At 50.6% G+C, this 20360-nt stretch overlaps 2 protein-coding genes across 10 annotated transcripts in view; both read left to right on the top strand.

Annotated features, from left to right (window-relative positions):
- QTRT1 (queuine tRNA-ribosyltransferase catalytic subunit 1) lies at positions 1-11848 on the top strand. Its single transcript, XM_027085158.1, has 10 exons — positions 1-263; positions 506-574; positions 670-808; positions 7131-7209; positions 7356-7471; positions 10697-10835; positions 11069-11144; positions 11247-11356; positions 11444-11531; positions 11621-11848. Exons 1-10 carry the CDS (start codon positions 21-23, stop codon positions 11771-11773), a joined length of 1212 nt encoding a protein of 403 aa, XP_026940959.1. The 5' UTR covers positions 1-20; the 3' UTR covers positions 11774-11848.
- Positions 11849-14365: 2517 nt separating this feature from the next.
- Positions 14366-20360, top strand: part of DNM2 (dynamin 2) — a 94224-nt gene continuing 88229 nt past the window's right edge. For all 9 annotated transcript variants that reach the window (XM_027085155.1, XM_027085156.1, XM_027085154.1 and 6 more), the window contains exon 1: positions 14366-14710. In XM_027085155.1, the coding sequence (XP_026940956.1) occupies positions 14550-14710 (161 nt within the window). In that variant the 5' untranslated portion in view covers positions 14366-14549. The remainder of the gene's footprint in view (positions 14711-20360) is intronic.

The raw sequence follows: 20360 nt of genomic DNA, 5'->3' as shown, positions 1-20360 counted from the left end.
ACGTGGTTCCGGCAGGCAAGATGGCGGCAGTTGTCAGCCCGACGTCCCTGGAGTCGGCTCCGCGCATCATGAGACTGGTGGCCGAGTGTAGCCGCTCTAGGGCCCGGGCAGGGGAGCTGCGGCTGCCACATGGGCCGGTGGCTACTCCAGTGTTCATGCCAGTGGGCACGCAGGCCACCATGAAGGGCATCACGGCTGAGCAACTGGACGCGTTGGGCTGCCGCATCTGCCTGGGCAACACCTACCATTTGGGTCTGAGGCCGGTGGGTGGGCTGTGCCCCGGGCTGGGCGGCGGTGAAGCGTGGGGGAGCCCAGGAGATTCCCTAGACCCGGGCACGCCTCCTAAACTCTATCGACAAAACGCATATCGAGAGTCCCGGATGGCTCAGGCCTTGTGCTGGGCGTGAGGAACCAGCGAGGATGGAAGTTGGCCAACCCTGTCGCCCCAATATGAGCCCCAAGGGTTGCCCTCACCCCTAGCCTGACCCTTCTTCCCCCACCCCAGGGCCCTGAGCTGATCCAGAAAGCCCGCGGTCTCCACGGCTTTATGAATTGGCCGCACAACCTGCTGACGGTAAGGCGGGGTCAGCGCCGGGATCCGAGAGCCCTCCTTGGGCGTGGATATTCCCAGTCCCGTTCTTGTCAGCCCTGCGGTGGGGTTTCCCTCAGGACAGCGGCGGCTTCCAGATGGTGTCCCTGGTGTCCCTGTCCGAAGTGACGGAGGAGGGCGTCCGCTTCCGCTCCCCTTACGATGGTGACGAGACCCTTCTGAGCCCCGAGAGATCCGTGGAGATCCAGAACGCGCTGGGTGAGCGGATACCGGGGAGCCGCCCCTTCCCCTGACTTTCGGAGGTGGAGGTGAGGCGGGCCTGCTCTTTTCGTGCTGCTCGGCTTTGGGCAAGTCACTCCCCCTCCCTGAGCCTCACCTGAGGGGATAGTTCACAAAAATGACGATGTAATGTCAGTAAATCTCTTATCACAATGCCTGACATGTATTAGTAGCTTTTCGTATTATCTTTCTTGTTACTGTTTCTCTTAAATAGTAAATTAGCTGGGCAAAGATATGTTGAAATAATGGGGGCAACAAGGGAGGTATCGGGGAGGCTTTAGACCCCTCCCATCTCCATCAATATCCCCTATTCCTTGATAAGGACAATTAACATTTCTCAATCTCATAAAGTGCTATGGAAACAGGTTCAAAACTTCCCATCTTCCAAACAGACTGGTGCTTTTAGACCCCTCTATGTACAGATTCTGTGGCTTCTGCTTATAGCAATGGGCCTGGGTGCTGGTGCCGTACCATCCGTGGAACTTACAGTCCAAAAGGGAGACAGGCATTGGTGAAAACATCTTAATTAGAAAGGCAGAAAAAAGAGAAAAAAAAACCCCCAAAAAACAGTGCAGGTAGAGTGCATTGTATATTTCCATTTGTATTGGGAAAAAAAAACCCAAATCCCAAACACATGATTTGCTTACGGTATCTCAGGAAAGAAAAATAAGAAACTAGTATAGGTTCTCGGAGGGAAGGGAACTGAAGAGCTGGGTAGACAGGGAGCATTTAAATTCTTTTCCTTTTTAAAAAATTGGGATATAATTGACATGCAATAAACCGCACATATTTAAAGTGTACCCTCTGGTACGTTTTGACACATGTGTACACCCACGAAACCTTCACCATAATCAAGATAGTGAACATGTCCATCACCCCTAAAGGGTTACTTGTGCCCCTTTGTAATCCTTCCCTTGGTGGGCAAGAGACTTTTCACCAAATATCCTGTTGTATTTTTTTAAATTGGGGGTGCATTTAACATTTTGAATAATTATATATTATTATTAAAATAAGTTATTAGGGAATTCCCTGGTGGTCCAGTGGTTAGGACTCTGTGCTTCCACTGCAGGGGGCACGGGTTCGATCCCTGGTCAGGGAACTAAGATCCTGCAAGCCACATGGTGCAGCCAAAAAAAAAAAAAAATTTGTTTTAAAGGCACAAATAGATATAAGGTTGGGACCCTGACTGTGAAGGCCAAGTACATGGGACTTTTGGCATGATTCAGTCTGTAGGCTCAGGGAATGTTGCCCTAGGCCTAAAACCTATATGGATGAGGAGGAATAAACTCGATGTCCAAAGGGGCGAAGTATGTTCTGGAAAGAGGAAGCAACCAGTGCAAAGGACCTGAAGCAGGACCAAGACTGGCATGGCTGGAGCTGAGTGGGTTAGGGAGAGTGTGTGTGTGTGTGTGTGTGTGTGTGTGTGTGTGTAGGGTGAGGACAGGGAGGTGTTGGGGACAGGTCCTACAGGACCTTGTGAGTTTTGGTTTGTCCTTTAAAGAAAAAACTTGAACAAGAAAACATTTTGTATATATTTCTATATAAAGATGTGTGCAGGAAACAGTGGTCTTCCCATGCCTATATTCTATCCATCTCTTTCACAAGTTACCACTGTTTCTAGTTTCTTATGTATTCTTCCAGAGTTTATGTAAATACAAGCAAGTTCAAATCTATTCTTATTTTTTCCATGATGAGAGCATGCTATTTATGGCACATTCTTCTGTACCTTGCATTTTTATTAATTTTGGAAAATTTCAAGTGTATACCAAAATAGACACAACCCCATTGACCTGTCACCCAGCTTCAACAATCACCAGGTCACAGCCATTATGTTTCATTAGTATCATAGCCCACTTTGCTTCTCCCATGTTATTTTCTGTTGGAATTTGTCTAAGATTGGTGTTATGTTTCATAGAATTGTCCAGTAAATCCCCCTGGGCCTGGAGTTTTGTTGTGGTAAGGTTTTTAATGATGAATTCGATTTATTTGACATTTTGATTTGGCTATTCAGATTTTGTGTTTCATTTTGGGTCAGATTTGATAAGTTGGATTTTTCAAGGAATTTGGCCATTCCTTGAACTTTATTTCAACTTTCTTGGCATAAAGTTGATCATTAATATTCTCTTATTAACCTCTTAATGTTATAGTGCCTGTAGTGATGTCTCCTTTTTCATTCCTGATGTTAAAAACTTGTGATCTCTTCTTTCTTGATGTCTGTTAGGGGTTTATTGATTTCGAGTTTGTTGATCTTTTCCAAAAACCAACTTCTGGCTTATTCATTTTCTTCATTTGTTGGTTTTCTGTTTTGTTGACTTCTTTTTTTTTTTAAATGGCTTTATTGAGATATGATATACAGACAATTCACCCATTTAAAATGTACAGGTTGGGACTTCCCTGGAAGTCCAGTGGTTAAGACTCCATGCTACCAATGCAGTGGGCACAGGTGTGATCCCTGGTCGGGGAACTAAGATCCCACATGCTGCACAGTGCGGCCAAAGATTTAAAAAAAATTAAAAAAAAAAGAAGATCAAAAATAAATAAATAAATAAATATAAAATGTACAGTTCAGTGGTTTTCAGTGTATTCACAGAGTTGTACAACCATCACCACAATCTAATTTCAGAACACTTTTATCACCCCAGAAAGAAATCTTGTATCCATTATCAATCACTCCCTATTCCTCCCTCCTCCAGTCCTATGTAATCTACTTTCTGTCTCTATAGATTTGTGTATTCTAGACATTTTATGTAAATGAAATCATACAATAGGAGGTCTTTGTGAATGGCTTCTTTTACTTAACATAATGTTTTTCAGGTTCAGCTATGTTGTAGTATGCATCAGTACTTTATTCCTTTTTATAGCCAAATAACATACTAGTTAATAGATATGCTTCATTGATTTTATTTTATTTTTTGATAGTTGCAATCTTATGTATCTTGTTTATTTTTTAATTTTTCGCTAGTTTTGCATTGGTTTTCTTTTTCTAGCTTCTTAGTCTCCGTAGATCATCTGTATTATATCAAACCGAATCTCAGACGTCCTACCACTTCACCTCTAAGTATTTTAATTTTTATCTCCAAAACATAGTTTTTTAAAAAAATTTATTTATTATTTTTGGCTGTGTTGGGTTTTCGTTGCTGTGCACGGCTTTCTCTAGTTGCGGTGAGCGTGGGCTACTCTTCGTTGCAGTGCACAGGCTTCTTATTGCAGTGGCTTCTCTTGTTGCGGAGCACGGGCTCTAGGCACGCAGGCTTCAGTAGTTGTGGCTCACGGGCTTTAGTAGTTGTGGCTCTCGGGCTAGAGCACAGGCTCAGTAGTTGCAGCACACGGGCTTAGTTGCTCCACGGCATGTGATATCTTCTTTGACCAGGGCTCGAACCCGTGTGCCCTGCATTGGCAGGTAGATTCTTAACCACTGCACCACGAGGGAAGACCCATAGTTTCTTTTTTTTTTTTTTTTTAAACATAATCACAATACCATCATCCCACCTACAAACAATTAACAATAATTCATTAACATCATCAAATATCTGGCCAGTGTTCAACGTTCCAGTCATTTCATAAATGTCAGTTTTTCTTACAGTGTGTTTACTTCAGGATCCAAATAATGTGCAGATACTGCAGTTGTTTGAAAGATCTCTTGTCTTTTTTAATATATTATATATATTACATATCATATAGTTTTGCCTTCCAATTCCATTTTTTTTTTTTTAGCAATTTGCTTTTTCTTTTTGCTTCTTTTTTTTTCATTAAATTTTTTTTTTTTTTTTGGCCGAGCCGAGCAGCTTGTGGGATCTTAGTTCCCCAACCAGGGATGGAATCCATGCCCCCTGCAGTGGAAGCCCAGAGTCGTAATGATTGGACTGCCAGGGGATGCCCCAGCAATTTGCTTCTTCTTTTTTCAAAAAAGATTTATTTATTTATTTATTTATTTATTTATCTATCTATTGTGGCTGTGTCGGGTCTTAGTTGTGGCACGCAGGATCTTTCGTTGAGGCGCACGGGCTTCTCTATAGTTGTGGTGCACGGGTTCCAGAGCGTGTGGGTTCAGTAGTTGCAGTACACAGGCTCTCTAGTTGTGGTACATGGGCTTAGATGCCCCGCGGCATGTGGGATCTTAGTTCCCTGACCAGGGATCGAACCCACGTCCCCTGAATTGGAAGGCAGATTCTTAACCACTGGACCACCAAGGAAGTCCCAGCAATTTGCTTCTTGAAGAAACTGGTTCCTTTGCCCTATAGTGTTTCACCGGGTCTGAATTTTGCTGGTTGCATGCCCTGGGTGTCGTGTAATAGTTTTCCTCCACCCTCTAGATTTCCTGTAGGTTGGTACTTGGATCTAGAGGTTAGAGCCAGATTCAAGTCCTTCTTCCTTTTGGCAAGAAGTCTTCACAGTGTGTCTGTCCATCAGGGGGCATCTGATGTCTGCCTGTCTCTCCCAGTGAGCTGTCATGCTCCTCCCCAGGAACCATTATTAGGAATTGCAAACCGGTGATGTTCCAATTCTGTCATCCTTTCTTCATTTATTAGCCAGATTACTTCTGTAAAGAGAAACATTTCTCACCTACTCCTGGGAGAGCAAGCAGTTTAGTTCACACAGGAAGAGTGGGATTCATTCTTTTCCCTCATTTACTAGTTTTTATGGGTTGATTACGTAGCATCTTCTAGCAATGATAAACTAATGTTTAGTTTTTTAGGATCTCCATGCACTCATGGGTTTAAATGTATTTGATACATTTCAATCAATTGCAGTTAAAATCCTTATTGCTTCTCAAATCGCCCCATCTTTGGCTAGTGTGGTACACTGTGCTTTTTTCCTATGATGATACATCTTGGCAATATTTCCTTGCGATTTCTAACTTATAAGTCCACAGTCTCTAATCTGAAATTCTTGTGGCCAGATAGGTGTCAGAATTCAGAATTCTCACATTTTAGAAAGATAATAAAAGGTACATACCATTTATTACACAGTACCTCAATTGGGTCTGGGGCAGTACCCTGTGGTATTACACTTCACTTTTTTTTGTTTTTTGCCGTACGCGGGCCTCTCACTCTCGTGGCCTCTCCCGTTGCAGAGCACAGACTCCAGACGCGCAGGCTCAGCGGCCACGGCTCACGGGCCCCGCTGCTCCGCTGCATGTGGGATCCTCTCAGACCGGGGAACGAACCTGTGTCCCCTGCATCGGCAGGCGGACTCTCAACCACTGCGCCACCAGGGAAGCCCACTTCTTTTTTTTCAATTAAAAAAAATTTTGTTAAAATACACATAACATAAAATTTACCATCTTAACCATTTGTTTTTTCTTTTTTTTGGCTGCACTGTGCGGCATGCCGGATCTTAGTTCCCTGACCAGGGATCAAACCCATACCCCCTGCAGTGGAAGTGCAGAGTCTTAACCACTGGACTGCCAGGGAAGTCCCTACACTTCACATTTATTGCATTAACACTTATGAACCTTCACAGTAAATTAGGTTTTTAAAAAGATGACAACTGTTGGGCTTCCCTGGTGGCGCAGTGGTTGAGAGTGCGCCTGCCGGTGCAGGGGACGCAGGTTCGTGCCCCGGTCTGGGAGGATCCCGCGAGCCGCGGAGCAACTGGGCCCGTGGGCCATGGCCGCTGGGCCTGCGTGTCCGGAGCCTGTGCTCCGCAGTGGGAGAGGCCACAGCGGTGAGAGGCCCGCGTACCGGAAAAAAAAAAAAAAAAGAAAAAGAAAAAGAAGATGACAACTGTCTCAGGTTTTGCTGCCAAATGAGGATGCCATAAGCATAAGAAAAATCCTATGATTTTGAGAAGTTTCTGGATTTTGGAATTGTGGGAAAGAACCTTCCATTAAGGCCTGGACCATGGTTTACTTAACTAGACCCCTGTGACACTTGGACTCCCATCTTGCTATTACCCAACACACTGTGAAGAATCACTTGCTACACACGTCATTTGGTTCTTGAAGGGTAAATCTGCAGAGGTGGGATTTTTTTTTTTGGCTGCACTGCACAGGTTGTGAGGTTTCAGTTCTCCGACCAGGGATTGAACCCGGGCCCTCGGCAGTGAAAGCGCCGAGTCCTAACCACTGGACCGCCAGGGAATCCCTGAGGTGGGATTTTATTCTACAGTAGTGCCAGGGCAGGGTTTTAGCTGGGGGGTGGCAAGATCAGATGTGCATTTTGAAAAGCTTCCTCTGGTTGCTGTATAAGCAGATTGGGGGTTAAATGGGAGTCAGCAAGACCTGGAGAGGGACCTGGGGTCCAGCTTGTCCTCAACGTGGGGGCTTTCCCAGTGACTGTGTTCCTGTCTCACTCTCCAGGCTCAGACATCATCATGCAGCTGGATGATGTGGTCAGCAGCACTGTGACAGGGCCACGTGTGGAAGAGGCCATGTACAGGTGTGTGTGTGTGTGTGTGTGTGTGTGTGTGTGTGTGTGTGTGTGTTCGGAGAGGGAGGGGGAGAGGGAGAGGATCCTGGTCCTGCAGCCTTGTCTCCCTACCCCTCACCAAGTCCCTATGGCTTACAACCAGGGTCCTCTTTCAGATCAATCCGCTGGCTGGACCGGTGCATTGCAGCCCATCAGCGACCGGACAAACAGAACCTCTTCGCCATCATCCAGGGTGGGCTGGATGCGGATCTCCGGGCCACCTGCCTCGAAGGTAAAGCCATGTGCCAACAGGACCAGGGCTTTTCCATTGCAGAGAGCCCCACGTGGGCCTGGCATGCGATGGTGCTGAGAGAGTTGGCGGTTTTTTTGTTTTTGTTTTTGGCTGCACTGGGGCTTGTGGGATCTTAGTTCCCCAACCAGGGACTGAACCCAGGCCCTCGGCAGTAAAAGTGTGGAGTCCTAACCACTGGACCGCCAGGGAGTTCCCAAGAGTGATTATTATGTGTTGTTGTTGTTTTTTAATAGTTTCCTTGTTTTTTTTGATGTGGGTTGCTTTGTTTTTGTTTTGTTTTTGTTTTTGTTTTTGTTTTTTTTGCGGTATGCTGGCCTCTCACTGTTGTGGCCTCTCCCGTTGCGGAGCCCAGGCTCCGGATGCGCAGGCTCAGCAGCCATGGCTCACGGGCCCAGCTGCTCCGCGGCATGTGGGATCTTCCTGGACGGGGGCACGAACCCGTGCCCCCTGCATCGGCAGGCAGACTCTCAACCACTGCGCCACCAGGGAAGCCCCTGATGTGGGTTGCTTTGAATTTTATTTTTTTCTGATGTTAATATTGCAACACCTATTTTTATTTATTATTTTTTCTCTCTTTTTAAATTTTTATTTATTTATTTTTTTGGTTGCATTGGGTCTTCATTGCTGCATGCAGGCTTTTCTCTAGTTGTGGCGTGCAAGGGCTACTTTTTGTTGCAGTGCATGCGCTTCTCATTGCGGTGGCTTCTCTTGTTTCAGAGTACAGGCTCTAGGCGCGCAGGCTTCAGTAGTTGCAGCATGTGGGCTCAGTAGTTGGGGCGCGTGGGTTCAGTAGTTATGACTTGTGGGCTCTAGAGTGCAGGCTCAGTAGTTGTGCGGCACGGGCTTAGTTGCTCCGCGGCATGTGGGATCTTTTCCTGGACCAGGGATTGATCCCGTGTCTCCTGCATTGGCAGACAGATTCTTAACCACTCTGCCACCAGGGAAGTCCAAGAGTGGTTATTAACAAACAAGAGTGGTTATTAATTAACAAAGTGGTTATTAATTAGCACTCTAGGTGGAAGGAACAGCTGAAGCAAAGGCCCTCAGGCAGCATGGAGCAGAGTGTGTTTGGAGAATAAAAATTCCAATAGCTATCAATTTTCGGGTGTTCACCAGGCACTATGCCAGACGCTGGTCATGGACTGACCCATTGAGGTTTCATAAAGATCCTGTAAGGTGGGAACTACCAGGTTCCCAAGGTTATAGGAGGGGAAACTGAGGCACAGAGCTGTTAAGTTACTTACGCCCAGCCACACAGCGTGCATGTTGCAGAGCTGGGATTTGAACCCAGACCTTGGGCTCTGGAACCTACAGCATTAACAGATACATGGAGCTGCTCCATCCCTGGGGAGTGAGACATGCAGTCAGTCAGGAGCAAGGGGTTGGGCCCGAGGCATTGTGCTGATGGTGGAGGCTCTGGGACAGCACACCGAGGTGCTGGGGAGCTATGGAAGGCTGTTGAGTGGGAGAGTGGGAGAAAAATCCCAGTGAGATAGGAAGCGTAAGGCCCATAGAGGAAGCTGGAGTAGTTGCCCAGGGTGAGGGTGACAGTGAGGCCTGAACCAAGACCGTGGTCATGGAGACAAAGTGGAGGCAGAGATGGGGGCTCAAAGGCAGTGAGGTGTCACGGACAAGACTCTGGGTTCTGGAGTCCACACAGCTGGATCCAACCCCCTGATCTGTTGCCTCACGGCTGTGCATCCTTAGGCTAGTGGTTTGGCCTCTCTGAGCCTCACTTTCTTCCTCTGTAAAATGGGAACATACTCCCAATGTCATGGGATCGAAGTGAGGAATAAATGGGAAAATTTGTTCAAGGTGTCCCACCTGCACCTGGCATCAGTGTATGCTGTTGTGAAGACTGTCCTGTTGTAATTCCTTTTGTCCTCAAACTGCCCACCACCCCCAGTCTCCACCCCCCCCCCGGTCCAGTAAGTCTTTTTTTTTTTTTTTTTTTTTTCCAGTAAGTCTTTTTAATGGAGACCCACAGTCAGAAGTACATTTCGTGTCATGGCTCTGGATGCGTGCACATATATAAGAGTGGAAACCAAGGCTTCCTGAAGCATTTACCATTATACACGAGAGAATCTTTGATACAATATTTTCTATTCTCATTAAAAAAAAAAAACAACAGCAACAACCCTGATCTCATCCCATCAAATCAAATTCATTTCTCAGCCACCTGCAGTTTGACAAGCACTGTCCCGGTGGTGCTTCTCAGTGCTCTGAGTCTCGCCTGCACCAGAACCCCCCAGGCTCTCCCTATGACTGGGTCAGAGTCTGGGGCCAGGGCGGACCTGGGAAGCTGCATTTGAACAACTCATCCCCAGTTGGTTCTGCTGCTCACTCCGGCTTCAAAACCCAGCCCCAGACCAGGCCTGCTTTGTCAATGCTGTGGCCTCCCCCCTAGTTGAACTGGGCAGCTGGGGCCAGAGATAAGTCTTGGTTTTGAGGCTAGACCTGGGTTCGAATCCAGCCTCTGGCATATGTGGCCTGGGGCCAGTGGTTTAAGCTCTGCATGCCTCAACCACAGTGCAGATCTGCAGCTCCTGCCCTGCAATTCTGGAGCCTAATTGCCCACTTCTGTTTTTTCTTTTTCTGGTCTTACTGCGAGGCATGTGGGATCTTAGCTCCCTGACCAGGAATCGAACCTGCACCCCTGCAGTGGAAGTGCAGATCCCTAACCACTGGACCGCCCAGGAATTCCCCTGCCCACTTCTAATATCCAAAACATGCAAGGATTTGCAATTCATTTGGTGGCAAGATCAGACTTACTGACCCCAGTTTGTTAGGAGTCTTTACACATTTTGTTGTCAAAATGTTACAGCGTTTGATGACAGGCTGTTCTTCAGCATGTAGGATGTTCACTGTTCTAAAACCTAGAAAATTTTGAAACACATCTGGCTTCATCTTAGGTTTCAGCTAAGGGAGTGTGGGCCCTGGGCCTCTCTCCTGAGGATTGAAGAAGAAGCCCTGACATGCAGCAGGCATTCTATAAACGGTAGCTGAGATCACCAGCAGCCCCCAGACACACATACACCACACATACACTCTCTCTCTCTCTCTCTCTCTGTCACATTTTCTTTTCCTGATGGCCTGTGGAGGTCTGGGCAGGGTCTGCCCTGAGGGTGAGGAGGAAGAAGAGGAGGAGACTGTGGCCTATTTCCTTTTTTCTGATCACCGCTGACCTTGCCTCTGCACCCCTAGAGATGACCAAGAGAGACGTGCCAGGCTTCGCCATCGGGGGCCTGAGTGGGGGTGAGAGCAAGGGCCAGTTCTGGAGGATGGTGGCGCTGAGCACCTCAAGGCTGCCTAAGGACAAGCCCCGATACCTGATGGGGGTCGGGTATGTGGAGGAGAGGGGAGATAGCCCTGCCTACGGGGAGGGGATTCCTGGGAACCCCTGCCTCTGGGGGTCGGGGAGGGGGAAGGACATAGCCCTGCTTGGGAGGGAACTGAGGAGGACATGGCCCTCTGCTGGGGGTGGTTCTGAGGGTGCCATTCTTGGGGATGGGGGCCCTGGGTATGTGACCAGGGCTTGAGGTTCTCTGCTCCCCTCCCCCACGGCCCCACCCCCAGCTATGCCACTGATCTGGTGGTCTGCGTGGCTCTCGGATGCGACATGTTTGACTGCGTCTTCCCCACACGGACAGCGGTGAGGCCCTTGGCAGGGGAGAGACCGGAGAGGGATTGCGGGGGCCAAGGAGGGGGGGAAGACCTGGTTGACCCACCTTCCCCTCCCCCTGTCCACCCCCAGCGCTTTGGCTCTGCCCTGGTGCCCACGGGGAACCTGCCGCTGAAGAAGAAACAGTATGAGAAAGACTTCCGCCCCATAGACCCAGAGTGTGCCTGTCCCACCTGCCAAAAGTAGGGGAGGATGGAGCCTGGGGGCAGGGGGAGGGCAGGGAGGGGGGCAGGACCCGGCACTGCTGACCCCCCTCCTTCTGTCCCCAGGCACAGCCGGGCCTTCCTGCACACACTGCTCCATAGCGACAACACCGCGGCCCTGCACCACCTCACTGTCCACAACATCGCCTATCAGGTGGGCCTGTAGCTGGGAGGGGTGAGGCAAGGGGGATGGGGGTCTCCCCTATGCTGGTGGCTGATTGCTGACCCCCCTCCCCACTGCAGCTGCGGCTGATGAGCGCTGTACGCGCCAGCATTGTGGAGAAGCGCTTCCCCGACTTCGTGAGGGACTTTATGGGCACCATGTATGGGGACCCCACCCTCTGTCCCTCCTGGGCCACTGAAGCCCTGGCCTCTGTGGGAATCACACTGGGATGACCCCGCTTGGGGGAGGGAGGGAGGGAGGGGATGGGAGATATTGAAGGATTTTTTTTTTTTTTAAATTATAACATAGAGTGTGTCCGTGTCTTCTTGGGGAGGTGGCCTGTCTAGGTTCCCTTCCTGGTCTGAGTGTCACTGGGGCCCATGTCACCCCCACCCCCAATTGATAATAACAACAAGTAACCATAGCAGCAGTTGTTATCTGGAAACTGAGCATGTAGGAAGTGCTCAGAGTGGGAGCTGCATTCCTTTCCTGTGGCTCAGGCCCCCCAGCCATCCTGGGGGTGGAGAAACAGGTCCAGAGAGGGGGAAGTCACTTGCCAAGGTCACCATCAAGGAAGAAGCACCTGGGCTCCAAAGCTCTGGTTCTTGACCTTGACTATTCAGACTTAATCTAGTTGTCAGTAAACACAGTGATAATAACATGTGTGATCTAGAAGGTGCTTATACTGTGCCTGGCACTGTTCTAAATGGTCGTCAAGTGTATTTAATTCTTGCAACTTTATGGTTCCCCATTTTACAGATGAGGAAACTGAGAAATGAAGTCACTTGCTCATTATCACCCAGCAAATAAACAGGCCTAGGATCTAATCCAGATATGGCCGATTACAGAGCTGGTGGTGCTCTTAGAAGCTACAGTTTTTTAAACTGAAAAAGTAACACTTGTAGGATCTACAATTCAAATATCATAATTATCAATTTGTGTATTCTTCCATAAATTTTCCATGTGTACATTTTTTCATGAATGTCAGCATCCTATACATGCAGTTCTGTACCTTGCTTTTTTCCCTTCTCTTAGTGTATCTCAAATTGTTTACACGTCAGTACATGAAAACTTCCTCAATCTTGTTTACAGATGCTGCATAGTATTTATTTAATGAGCTCTATGGATGAGCAGTTAGGGTGTTTCCAGGTTTCTGTGATCGTGGTCAAGGCTGCAGTGCCAAACATTGTCAGTCATTTTGCCTATCTCTGAGACTAATAGTTTTGGGTCATGGACCAGGCATATACCTTTGGCCACTCTGCCATCCTCCTACTCCTTCTTTCTCCATTCCCCTGTTACCACCCCGCTCTGTCAGACTACTTCCCCACCTCCTTTGCTGCTAGCTCCTTACTGGGCTGTCTCTCTGGCCTATCTATGCCCAGCATAATCAAATCATTTGTCTTAAAATTGTTCCACCTATTCCCGGCCTCTTTTCCAAGTGGTCAAGAGTTCCCAGTTCCCAGAACCCCCAACGTTACCTGCAAAATAACGTGTTTTTTCCTGGGGAAAGGGTCCGTTGAGTTTCATCGGGTACTCGAAAAGATCCAGGGGCTTCCCTGGAAGAATCTGCCTGCCAATGCAGGGAACACGGTTCGAACCCTGGTCCGGGAAGATCCCACGTGCTGCGAAGCAACTAAGCAACTAACAACTACTGAGCCTGTGCTCTAGAGCCCGCCAGCCACAACTACTGAGCCCGCGTGCCACAACCACTGAAGCCCGCATGCCTAGAAGCCCATGTTCTACAACAAGAGAAGCCACTGCAATGAGAAGCCCACGCACTGCAACGAAGAGTAGCCCCTGCTCGCTGCGACTAGAGAAAGCCCACACGCAGTGAAGACCCAACACAGACAAACATAAAAAATAAATAAATTTATTTTTAAAAAAAAGATCCAAGATGCGTTGAAGTTCAAGAGGCAGGGGAACAACGTTGGAGCGTTAGCCGCATCAAGACAGGCGTGAGCGGAAGGTATTCCTAGGGGAGAGCACAGCGTTTGCAAGGGCATGGAGACGTCTTAATAGGAATGAAAGTGGGAGCCAGCGAGGCCGTGCTAGACTGCCTCTCCCTAGGAACCATTAACAGCCTGACTCTCACCTTCAAAGTGCATTGGGACCCCGCGCAGGGAGCTGATTTGCAAGCCCGGGCCCGAGACGCATTCTGGGACTTTTAGTTTTCTCTAGAGCCCAGAAACTCACAAGTGAGGATCGCCACTGCATCCTACCAGGAGGTGGCGCGCGTTGGCGAGTACTGCGGGCCTACCCTCTGCTCCGGAAGACTCCAGTAGACACGACAATCACAAGAACGGGAGGAGGTTCTTTGATGGACAGGTACAGTTTTCAATCAGAGTCAAGATTCGGAGGTTAAGTCCCACTCTCTTGATTTGTTGGCTGATGAAACGGGGTGATATTTATATAAACCAATGGGAAATTTTTAGGGAACTAGGTAGCGTCAAGTGACAGACCGTGGTTAAGAACCGATCCCTAGTATCATTGGCCAGCTTTGTTGACTGGCGATCTCCCTGCCAATAAGATTGGCGGATGTTCCTGCTATCCTGGAACTGCCCCTAATAGGCGGGGCCAAAATGCCTTTTCCCGAAACACCGCCTCCGGGCCTGGATAACTCGCTTCCCGCCGCTATTGGCTTCTAGCACAATAGCGACAGTTCTTTCGTCCAATGAGTCCGAGAGAAGGTCCCCAGGGGAAAGACTCATTTGGCCGTAGGCCCGTGCTTCGCTTTCATTGGCTTGTGTGCACGAGTGACAGCGCAGCCGACCAATCGGGGGTGGCGCGAGAGCTTTGGGTGCAGCCCCAGGGCCCGGGCGGGAGGTCGCTTGGGTCGGGTGTTGCCTGAGAACCGGATGAGGCGGCGACCGTGAGGCCGAACCGGGAGCGGGCGTCGCGCCGAGGCCCGGGCGGGCGGGGAGCAACGGCCGCGGACGCCGCGGGGCCGCATCGTCGAGGGCCAGGGGCGGGCGGGGAGCGCTGGGCTCTCGGGCCGGGGCCGCCGGCGCCATGGGCAACCGCGGGATGGAAGAGCTGATCCCGCTGGTCAACAAGCTGCAGGATGCCTTCAGCTCCATCGGCCAGAGCTGCCACCTGGACCTGCCGCAGATCGCCGTGGTGGGCGGCCAGAGCGCCGGCAAGAGCTCGGTGCTCGAGAACTTCGTGGGCCGGTGAGCGAGCGGGGCGGCGACAGCGGGCAGGCGGCGGCCTAGGGCGCGGAGGGCGGACCGGGAATGGCGCGTCCTGCGCCGCCGGCGTAACTGCGGCGCTTGCGTGCCCGCGACGGGGACGGGGACAGGGAGGCGGGCCCTGTGGGACGCCCTGGGCGGAGGGCTCCCTGCCGGGGCTGGGGGGCGTGGGCCAGGAGGTGCGGTGAACCCCCGCCGACTCTCTGGCCCCCGGCTGTAGTGGGTGAATTATGCCATCTGGTTGTCTGTGGGTCAGGGATAGGTTCCCCTTTTCTGTCCGAAACCTGTCACCTAGATATCTATTGGGCCGATCCCTGCGGTCTGGCTGGCTGTTCATTTATCTGGAGCAGTTTCTGTCGTCTGGTTGGCTGTCTCTCTGTCCTGGATAGGTTTCCCCGCCGCCACCATTTGGCTATCCATCTGTCCAGTACCGCAGGGCAGCCCCCTGCTGCCTGGCTAGCTATCCAGGATGACCTGTCCTGTCTGGTTGCCCATCCGTGCCCTTCCCAGACTTTAACACCTAGCTATTCCTCTGTTGGGTTACCCAGCTGGCCTCTGCTGTCTGTCTGACTGGCTGGCTGGACCTAGGAGACCCTGTTGTCTGGCTCTCCTGGGCTGACTCTTCAACTTGGTGCCTGGTGAACTCTGGCTCCTCTCTTCCAAGTGGACCCTTTTGTCTGTCTGTCCTGGTGTCTGTCCTTCTCCTAATCTGCCTTTCAGTGCCCTAGCCGTCACCTCTGTGGCAGGGGGTGGTGGGAGCAAGCAGAGGAGAAGGGAGCTGAAGGATGAGACCTGAACTCCTTTCTATTGGAAGTAGGACCCCAGGGGGAACTTCCTCCAGGAGTCTCTCCTGGCCCATGTCAGGGTGCCTCCGGGGCCCTGGAACATAGGGTCCAAACCCCAAGCTAAAGCCTGAAAATTGGGGGCCCTCCTTGGATCCTGGGAAGGAACTTCTTGCCTGATCAGGTTGTGGTGGCAAGAGCTGGTATACAGCCTTCCCTAGGCAGCCCTGAGAAGCCTCAGATTGCCAATCTGTCCAGTGGACAAATTCCACTCTCTGGGCTGTTTCCAGGATTCAGGAAGCTAATGGATGCGAATGGACCCTGTGGCCACTGAGGGCGGTTGGTTCTCCCCTCTCCCTTCCCCCACCTCTTGTCCTTCTGCCTCCCAGATGGGTGGCCACTTCTGCATTCTGGGAAGGACTCCATTTGTGACTGTGGCTGCCAAATAATAACGTCATAGTCATCATTATTATTATTGTTGTTATCAATGTTAAGAGATAATGTTCATCCAGCAGGCCCCAAGCTGAGTTGTTTCTTGGTTCAGCTCAGAAAAGACTTGCTATTTGCCCAAGGCCACCAGGCTGGCACTCAGTGGAGCCCAGCTGGGCACCCAGCCCCGCCCCTGCCTTCCCAGAGGCCTGGGGTTTTGCTCCCAGCAGCACGAATTTCCTCCTTTGCTGCTTTGTCTCTGGCTCAATGCCCTCTGTCTACTGTGGCGGAAAGGTGTGTACTTGGGATCAGCGCGGCCTGGGTTGAGCCTCGGGCTGGGCTGTGGGCCCCCTGCTTGGCCATCTTCCCGTCTGCCCAGGCTTCCGGTGAGCGTCTGTAAAGCTCTGTCCATTTCACCTGCCTTGTGACCTCGCACAGATTGTTTGACCTCTTTGAGCCTTAGTTTCCCCTCTGAAAAATGGGGCGATGGACCCTCAACAAGACTGTTGCAAGGATGCAGTGACATGGTGTGCTGAAAGTGCTCACTTAGCATGGTGCCTGGCACACAGTAGGTGTACTTGGATGGGGCTGTTACTCCCCAGGCTGGTTCCTTACGTATCGACAACAAAGGCTAGTCAGAATTAAAAGTGCTCTGCAGTTACACACTGGACTTCATTTAAGCCTTATGAGACTGGCACTGCTGTGATCCCATTTTCTAGAGCAGAAAACTGAGGCTCAGAGAGCTGCGCATTCTTGCTCGAGGTTGTTCAGTGAGGGATTGAGGGCTCTGGGTTGGAGACCCCGGGTCTCTCTCCCATCCCCACCTCTTCTCGGGCCCCCTGCCCTTCACCTTTCCCTCCCACCCACCCTGGCATCTGGCAACGGCCAACTGCTATTGAGCTGGCTCCTGTGGCGACCTCCTCCTAGAGCCTGCAGCGTGACGTCGGTCGTTAAGCGCATTAATTCAGGGCCCGAGAGCCAAAGCTGTAAAAAGGCCTCTCTTTGGGTATGGGGTGCTCAGACAGGAGCCAACTTCTTTTTATTTCTGGAGTGTGGGTAAGGCTTCTCAGCTACAAAGCCCTGCCATAGGGGGATGGCAGGCAGGCCTCGCTTTGAGTCCCACTGCCTGCTTCTTTTTGTGACTTTGGCTGAACTGTGCTGCAGCTGAAGACCCTTTTCCTCCCTTGCGCCCTGGACCCACACAGAGGGTTTCCCGGCTGGTTTCAAGGAACAAACAGGAGAGCATATCAAGCTCTGTGCCTTGGGGGCAGCACGGGCTGCTCTGTTTCCTTGCCTCCTCCTTGTGGCTTTTCTAAGAACTTGATCCGAGAGTGAGAATAGCCCAGATAGCCCAGCCCCGTACCAGGGGTTGCAGGTCCATGGCCACGGGGCCGAAGCCTGCTTGCTCCGTCTTTTTTTTCACCAGCATGGAGTTTAAAATGTTTTGTTTTGTTTTTTATAAATTTATTTATTTTATTATTTTTGGCTGCGTTGGGTCTTCGTTGCTGCACGCGGGCTTTCTCTAGCTGCGGCGAGCGGGGGCTACTCTTCCTTGCCGTGCGCGGGCTTCTCACTGCAGTGGCTTCTCTAGTTGCAGAGCATGGGCTCTAGGCGCGCGGGCTTCTGTAGTTGTGACGCGCAGGCTTCAGTAGTTGTGGCTCATGGGATCTAGAGTGCAGGCTCAGTAGTTGTGGCGCACGGGCTTAGTTGCTCTGCGGCATGTGGGATCTTCCCGGACCAGGGCTCGAACCTGTGTCCCCTACGTTGACAGGCAGATTCTTAACCACTGCGCCACCAGGGGAGCCCTAAAATGTTTTGTTTTTAATTAGCTGTCAACATTTAAAAGTGAGATTTTGCATCAAAATCAGATTTTGGTCATGCTAGCAAAAACCCCAAAGATGTTTAGGGTTTAGTGGTGTAGAGCACAGGCTCTGGGCCCTAGGCCTGGCTCTAGCATGTTTGGCTGTGTGACTATGGCCCGATTCCTATTCCGTAAAATGGGGTGATTACTAGGCCCTCTCTGCAGGACAGGGTGAGCTAACGTGTGTTGAGTGCATGGACCCTGTACCCGTGGCTGCTGCTGTTATAATCATCGTATTCTGGCCTCCCTGGGCCTGTGCCTGGCACCAACTGCCTGGGTCTCAGAAGCAGCAGCCACTGGCTGCCCCATCAGACTAGGAGTGGCCCCTTGAGCTGCCAGAGTCCCCACTACTCCCTAGTGCTTGCCCAGGCCCATTTCATATTTGTCCGGAGCCTCCTGGCCCCGGAAACCTTAAGGTTAAGGCCCAGGGCTTGTCCTGCCCTGTACCAGCAGATAGACCTGTGGCCCTAAAGAGGGGGGAGGATGTGGCTCCCTGGTGACCCTTGTCATTCAGCCTCAGGGTCTGGCAAAGGGAAGGGCTGTAGAAATATTCCCTTGGGAAAAGAGCAGGAAGGGGAGGCAGAGGTTGAGGCCTCCAGCTTGGAGTCTCCCAGTCTTGGACTTGATCCTGTCAGTCTTTGTCTTCCGAGCCTCAGTTTCCCCGGCTGGGAAATGGGGCTCTTAACATTACCTCCTCATGGGCCCCATTCAGGCCACCAGGTTGGGTGTGTTTCACCTCTTAGGGCATTGAGGGTGGAGTGAGGATTAAATGAGTCTCGGAAGAGTGTCTAGTGTGAAAAAGCACTTAAAAGGTAAAAGGTCATGCATTTTTCATTCGTTCATTGAAAAGTGTTTTCTGAGCATGTTCACTCTGTGCCCGGTTCTGTTCTAGGGCTGCAGACACAGCCCTGAGCAAGATACCAAAGCCCCTGCCCTGGGGGAGCTGACCTTCCAGCAGGACGCAGATAAAGAAGAAACAAGGTAGAAGATAACCGTTTTATGGAAAAAAAAGAGAAGATTATGGAGAGGGCAGGGGGAGGTTATAGGTTTAAATGGAGGGTCAGGGAAGGCCTCCATGGGAAGGTGACATTTGAACAGAGACTTAAGGAGGTGAGGGAGGACCTGTGGAGATCTGTGGGAAGAGCGTCCCAGGCTGTGGGAACAGCCAGGGCAAAGGCCCTGAGGTGGGAGTGTGCCTGGAACACGGTATAGTGGGCGAGTGGGGGGAGGTGAGGTGAGGGGGGTACTGGGGTGGGGCGGGGTGCAGGCCACGTGGAGACTTGGAGGCCAGGGAGGGCCCTGGGTAGAGGGAGAGCTGCTGGTGGCACTGTTGTGATCCTTCTGGATCTGGTTCTGGGCAAGCTGAGGGCTCTTGCCTTTGATGTGCAGCTCCGCCTCGGCGCTCTGAGTGAGTAGTGGCTGTGAGCACATGTAGGGCCCGGTGCCATTTTTCTTTTGACAAGAAGCAGCTACCCACGGACTCTACCGTTTCCAGCTGCGTTTCCATTTGGTCTCGGGTGATGGGTCCCTGCAGGGAGACGTAGCTGTATCATGGGGCCGCTGCGGGGCACACAGTGGGTACTGGATGAATGCGTGTCAGATGACCGTTGGCTCACGTCCCTGCCAGACTGAGGGGTGGGCACATGGCTTGCTCTTTGGGCTGGTTTGTCCCTTAACAGCTCTTCGCTGTTCAAATGACAGCTGCTGTTTCCATGGTCCTTCCTTTCAGGCAAAGCTGAAGGGCCTTTGCCTGTGTGATCTGTAGTACCCAGGCCAGCCGGAGCAGGCAGAGTCCAGAGGCACCTGTGGGAAGGTGGCATCCATCAGCTGAATGACCTCACTTCTTGGGCCTCAGTTTCTTTGTCTGGAAAGCGGGGTTCATGATGGTTCCTCTCTCCTGGGAGCGGGCTGAGCATTCGAATGAGCTAATCCTTGTGAAACATTAGACCTGTGCATTTTGTATAGCCCTGGGTCAGGACTCTGAAGATCAGTTGTTAATTTCTCTTTCCTTAAAGAAAAGGAATTCATGATTGTTAATATAAGTAACGCCTCATTTTAGCACAGACACTCATTGAGCACCTGTCAGTGTACTTTGAGCTCTGGGGATGCAGCTGGAACCAGCTGGTGAACCAGGTCCTGAAATGCTTGTGGGAGCCCGTTCCTGCTGTTTCTCAGTGGGAATGGTGACTGGCCATGAGAGTTTTTTTATGCTCATTCAGCATATGATGGTGGGAAATTGGGAGCAAAAAAGGCCCAACAGTATCGAATTGACTAGACAATGTGTCCAGACAACCAACTACGAAATAACTACTCAGAGTGATCTAGAAGAGAATTGAATGACCCAGAAAGCCTGTGCAAGACCTGTTAGGGCCCAGACCAAATGGACGTGTGAGCCCATCTTATTCTAAACAGTTGTATTTTCATAGTAAAAAGCCTGGAAAAATGTACAGCTTCGAACCCCACATGTGGGTTGTCTCCCCACATAAGTCTTTATTCGTTTTGGCTCATTTGGGGATTATGTTTATAACCAGGAAGACAGATTTCTCCAGAGCTCAGCTCT

The sequence above is a fragment of the Aethalodelphis obliquidens genome, unplaced genomic scaffold (assembly GCF_003676395.1).
Source record: "Aethalodelphis obliquidens isolate GAN/ISIS:26980383/991018 unplaced genomic scaffold, ASM367639v1 scaffold53, whole genome shotgun sequence".
NCBI lineage: Eukaryota > Metazoa > Chordata > Mammalia > Artiodactyla > Delphinidae > Aethalodelphis > Aethalodelphis obliquidens.
The sequence above is the reverse complement of the archived record's forward strand: the minus strand, read 5'-3'. Positions and strand labels throughout refer to the sequence as shown.

Excerpts from the sequence above, each read along its gene's own strand:
- QTRT1 (XM_027085158.1), top strand. The coding sequence starts at position 21 with ATGGCGGCAGTTGTCAGCCCGACGTCCCTGGAGTCGGCTCCGCGCATC. Across the intron at positions 11,145-11,246 it reads TCTTCCCCACACGGACAGCG|CGCTTTGGCTCTGCCCTGGT; the intron begins GTGAGGCCCTTG and ends GTCCACCCCCAG. Across the intron at positions 11,532-11,620 it reads TCCACAACATCGCCTATCAG|CTGCGGCTGATGAGCGCTGT; the intron begins GTGGGCCTGTAG and ends TCCCCACTGCAG.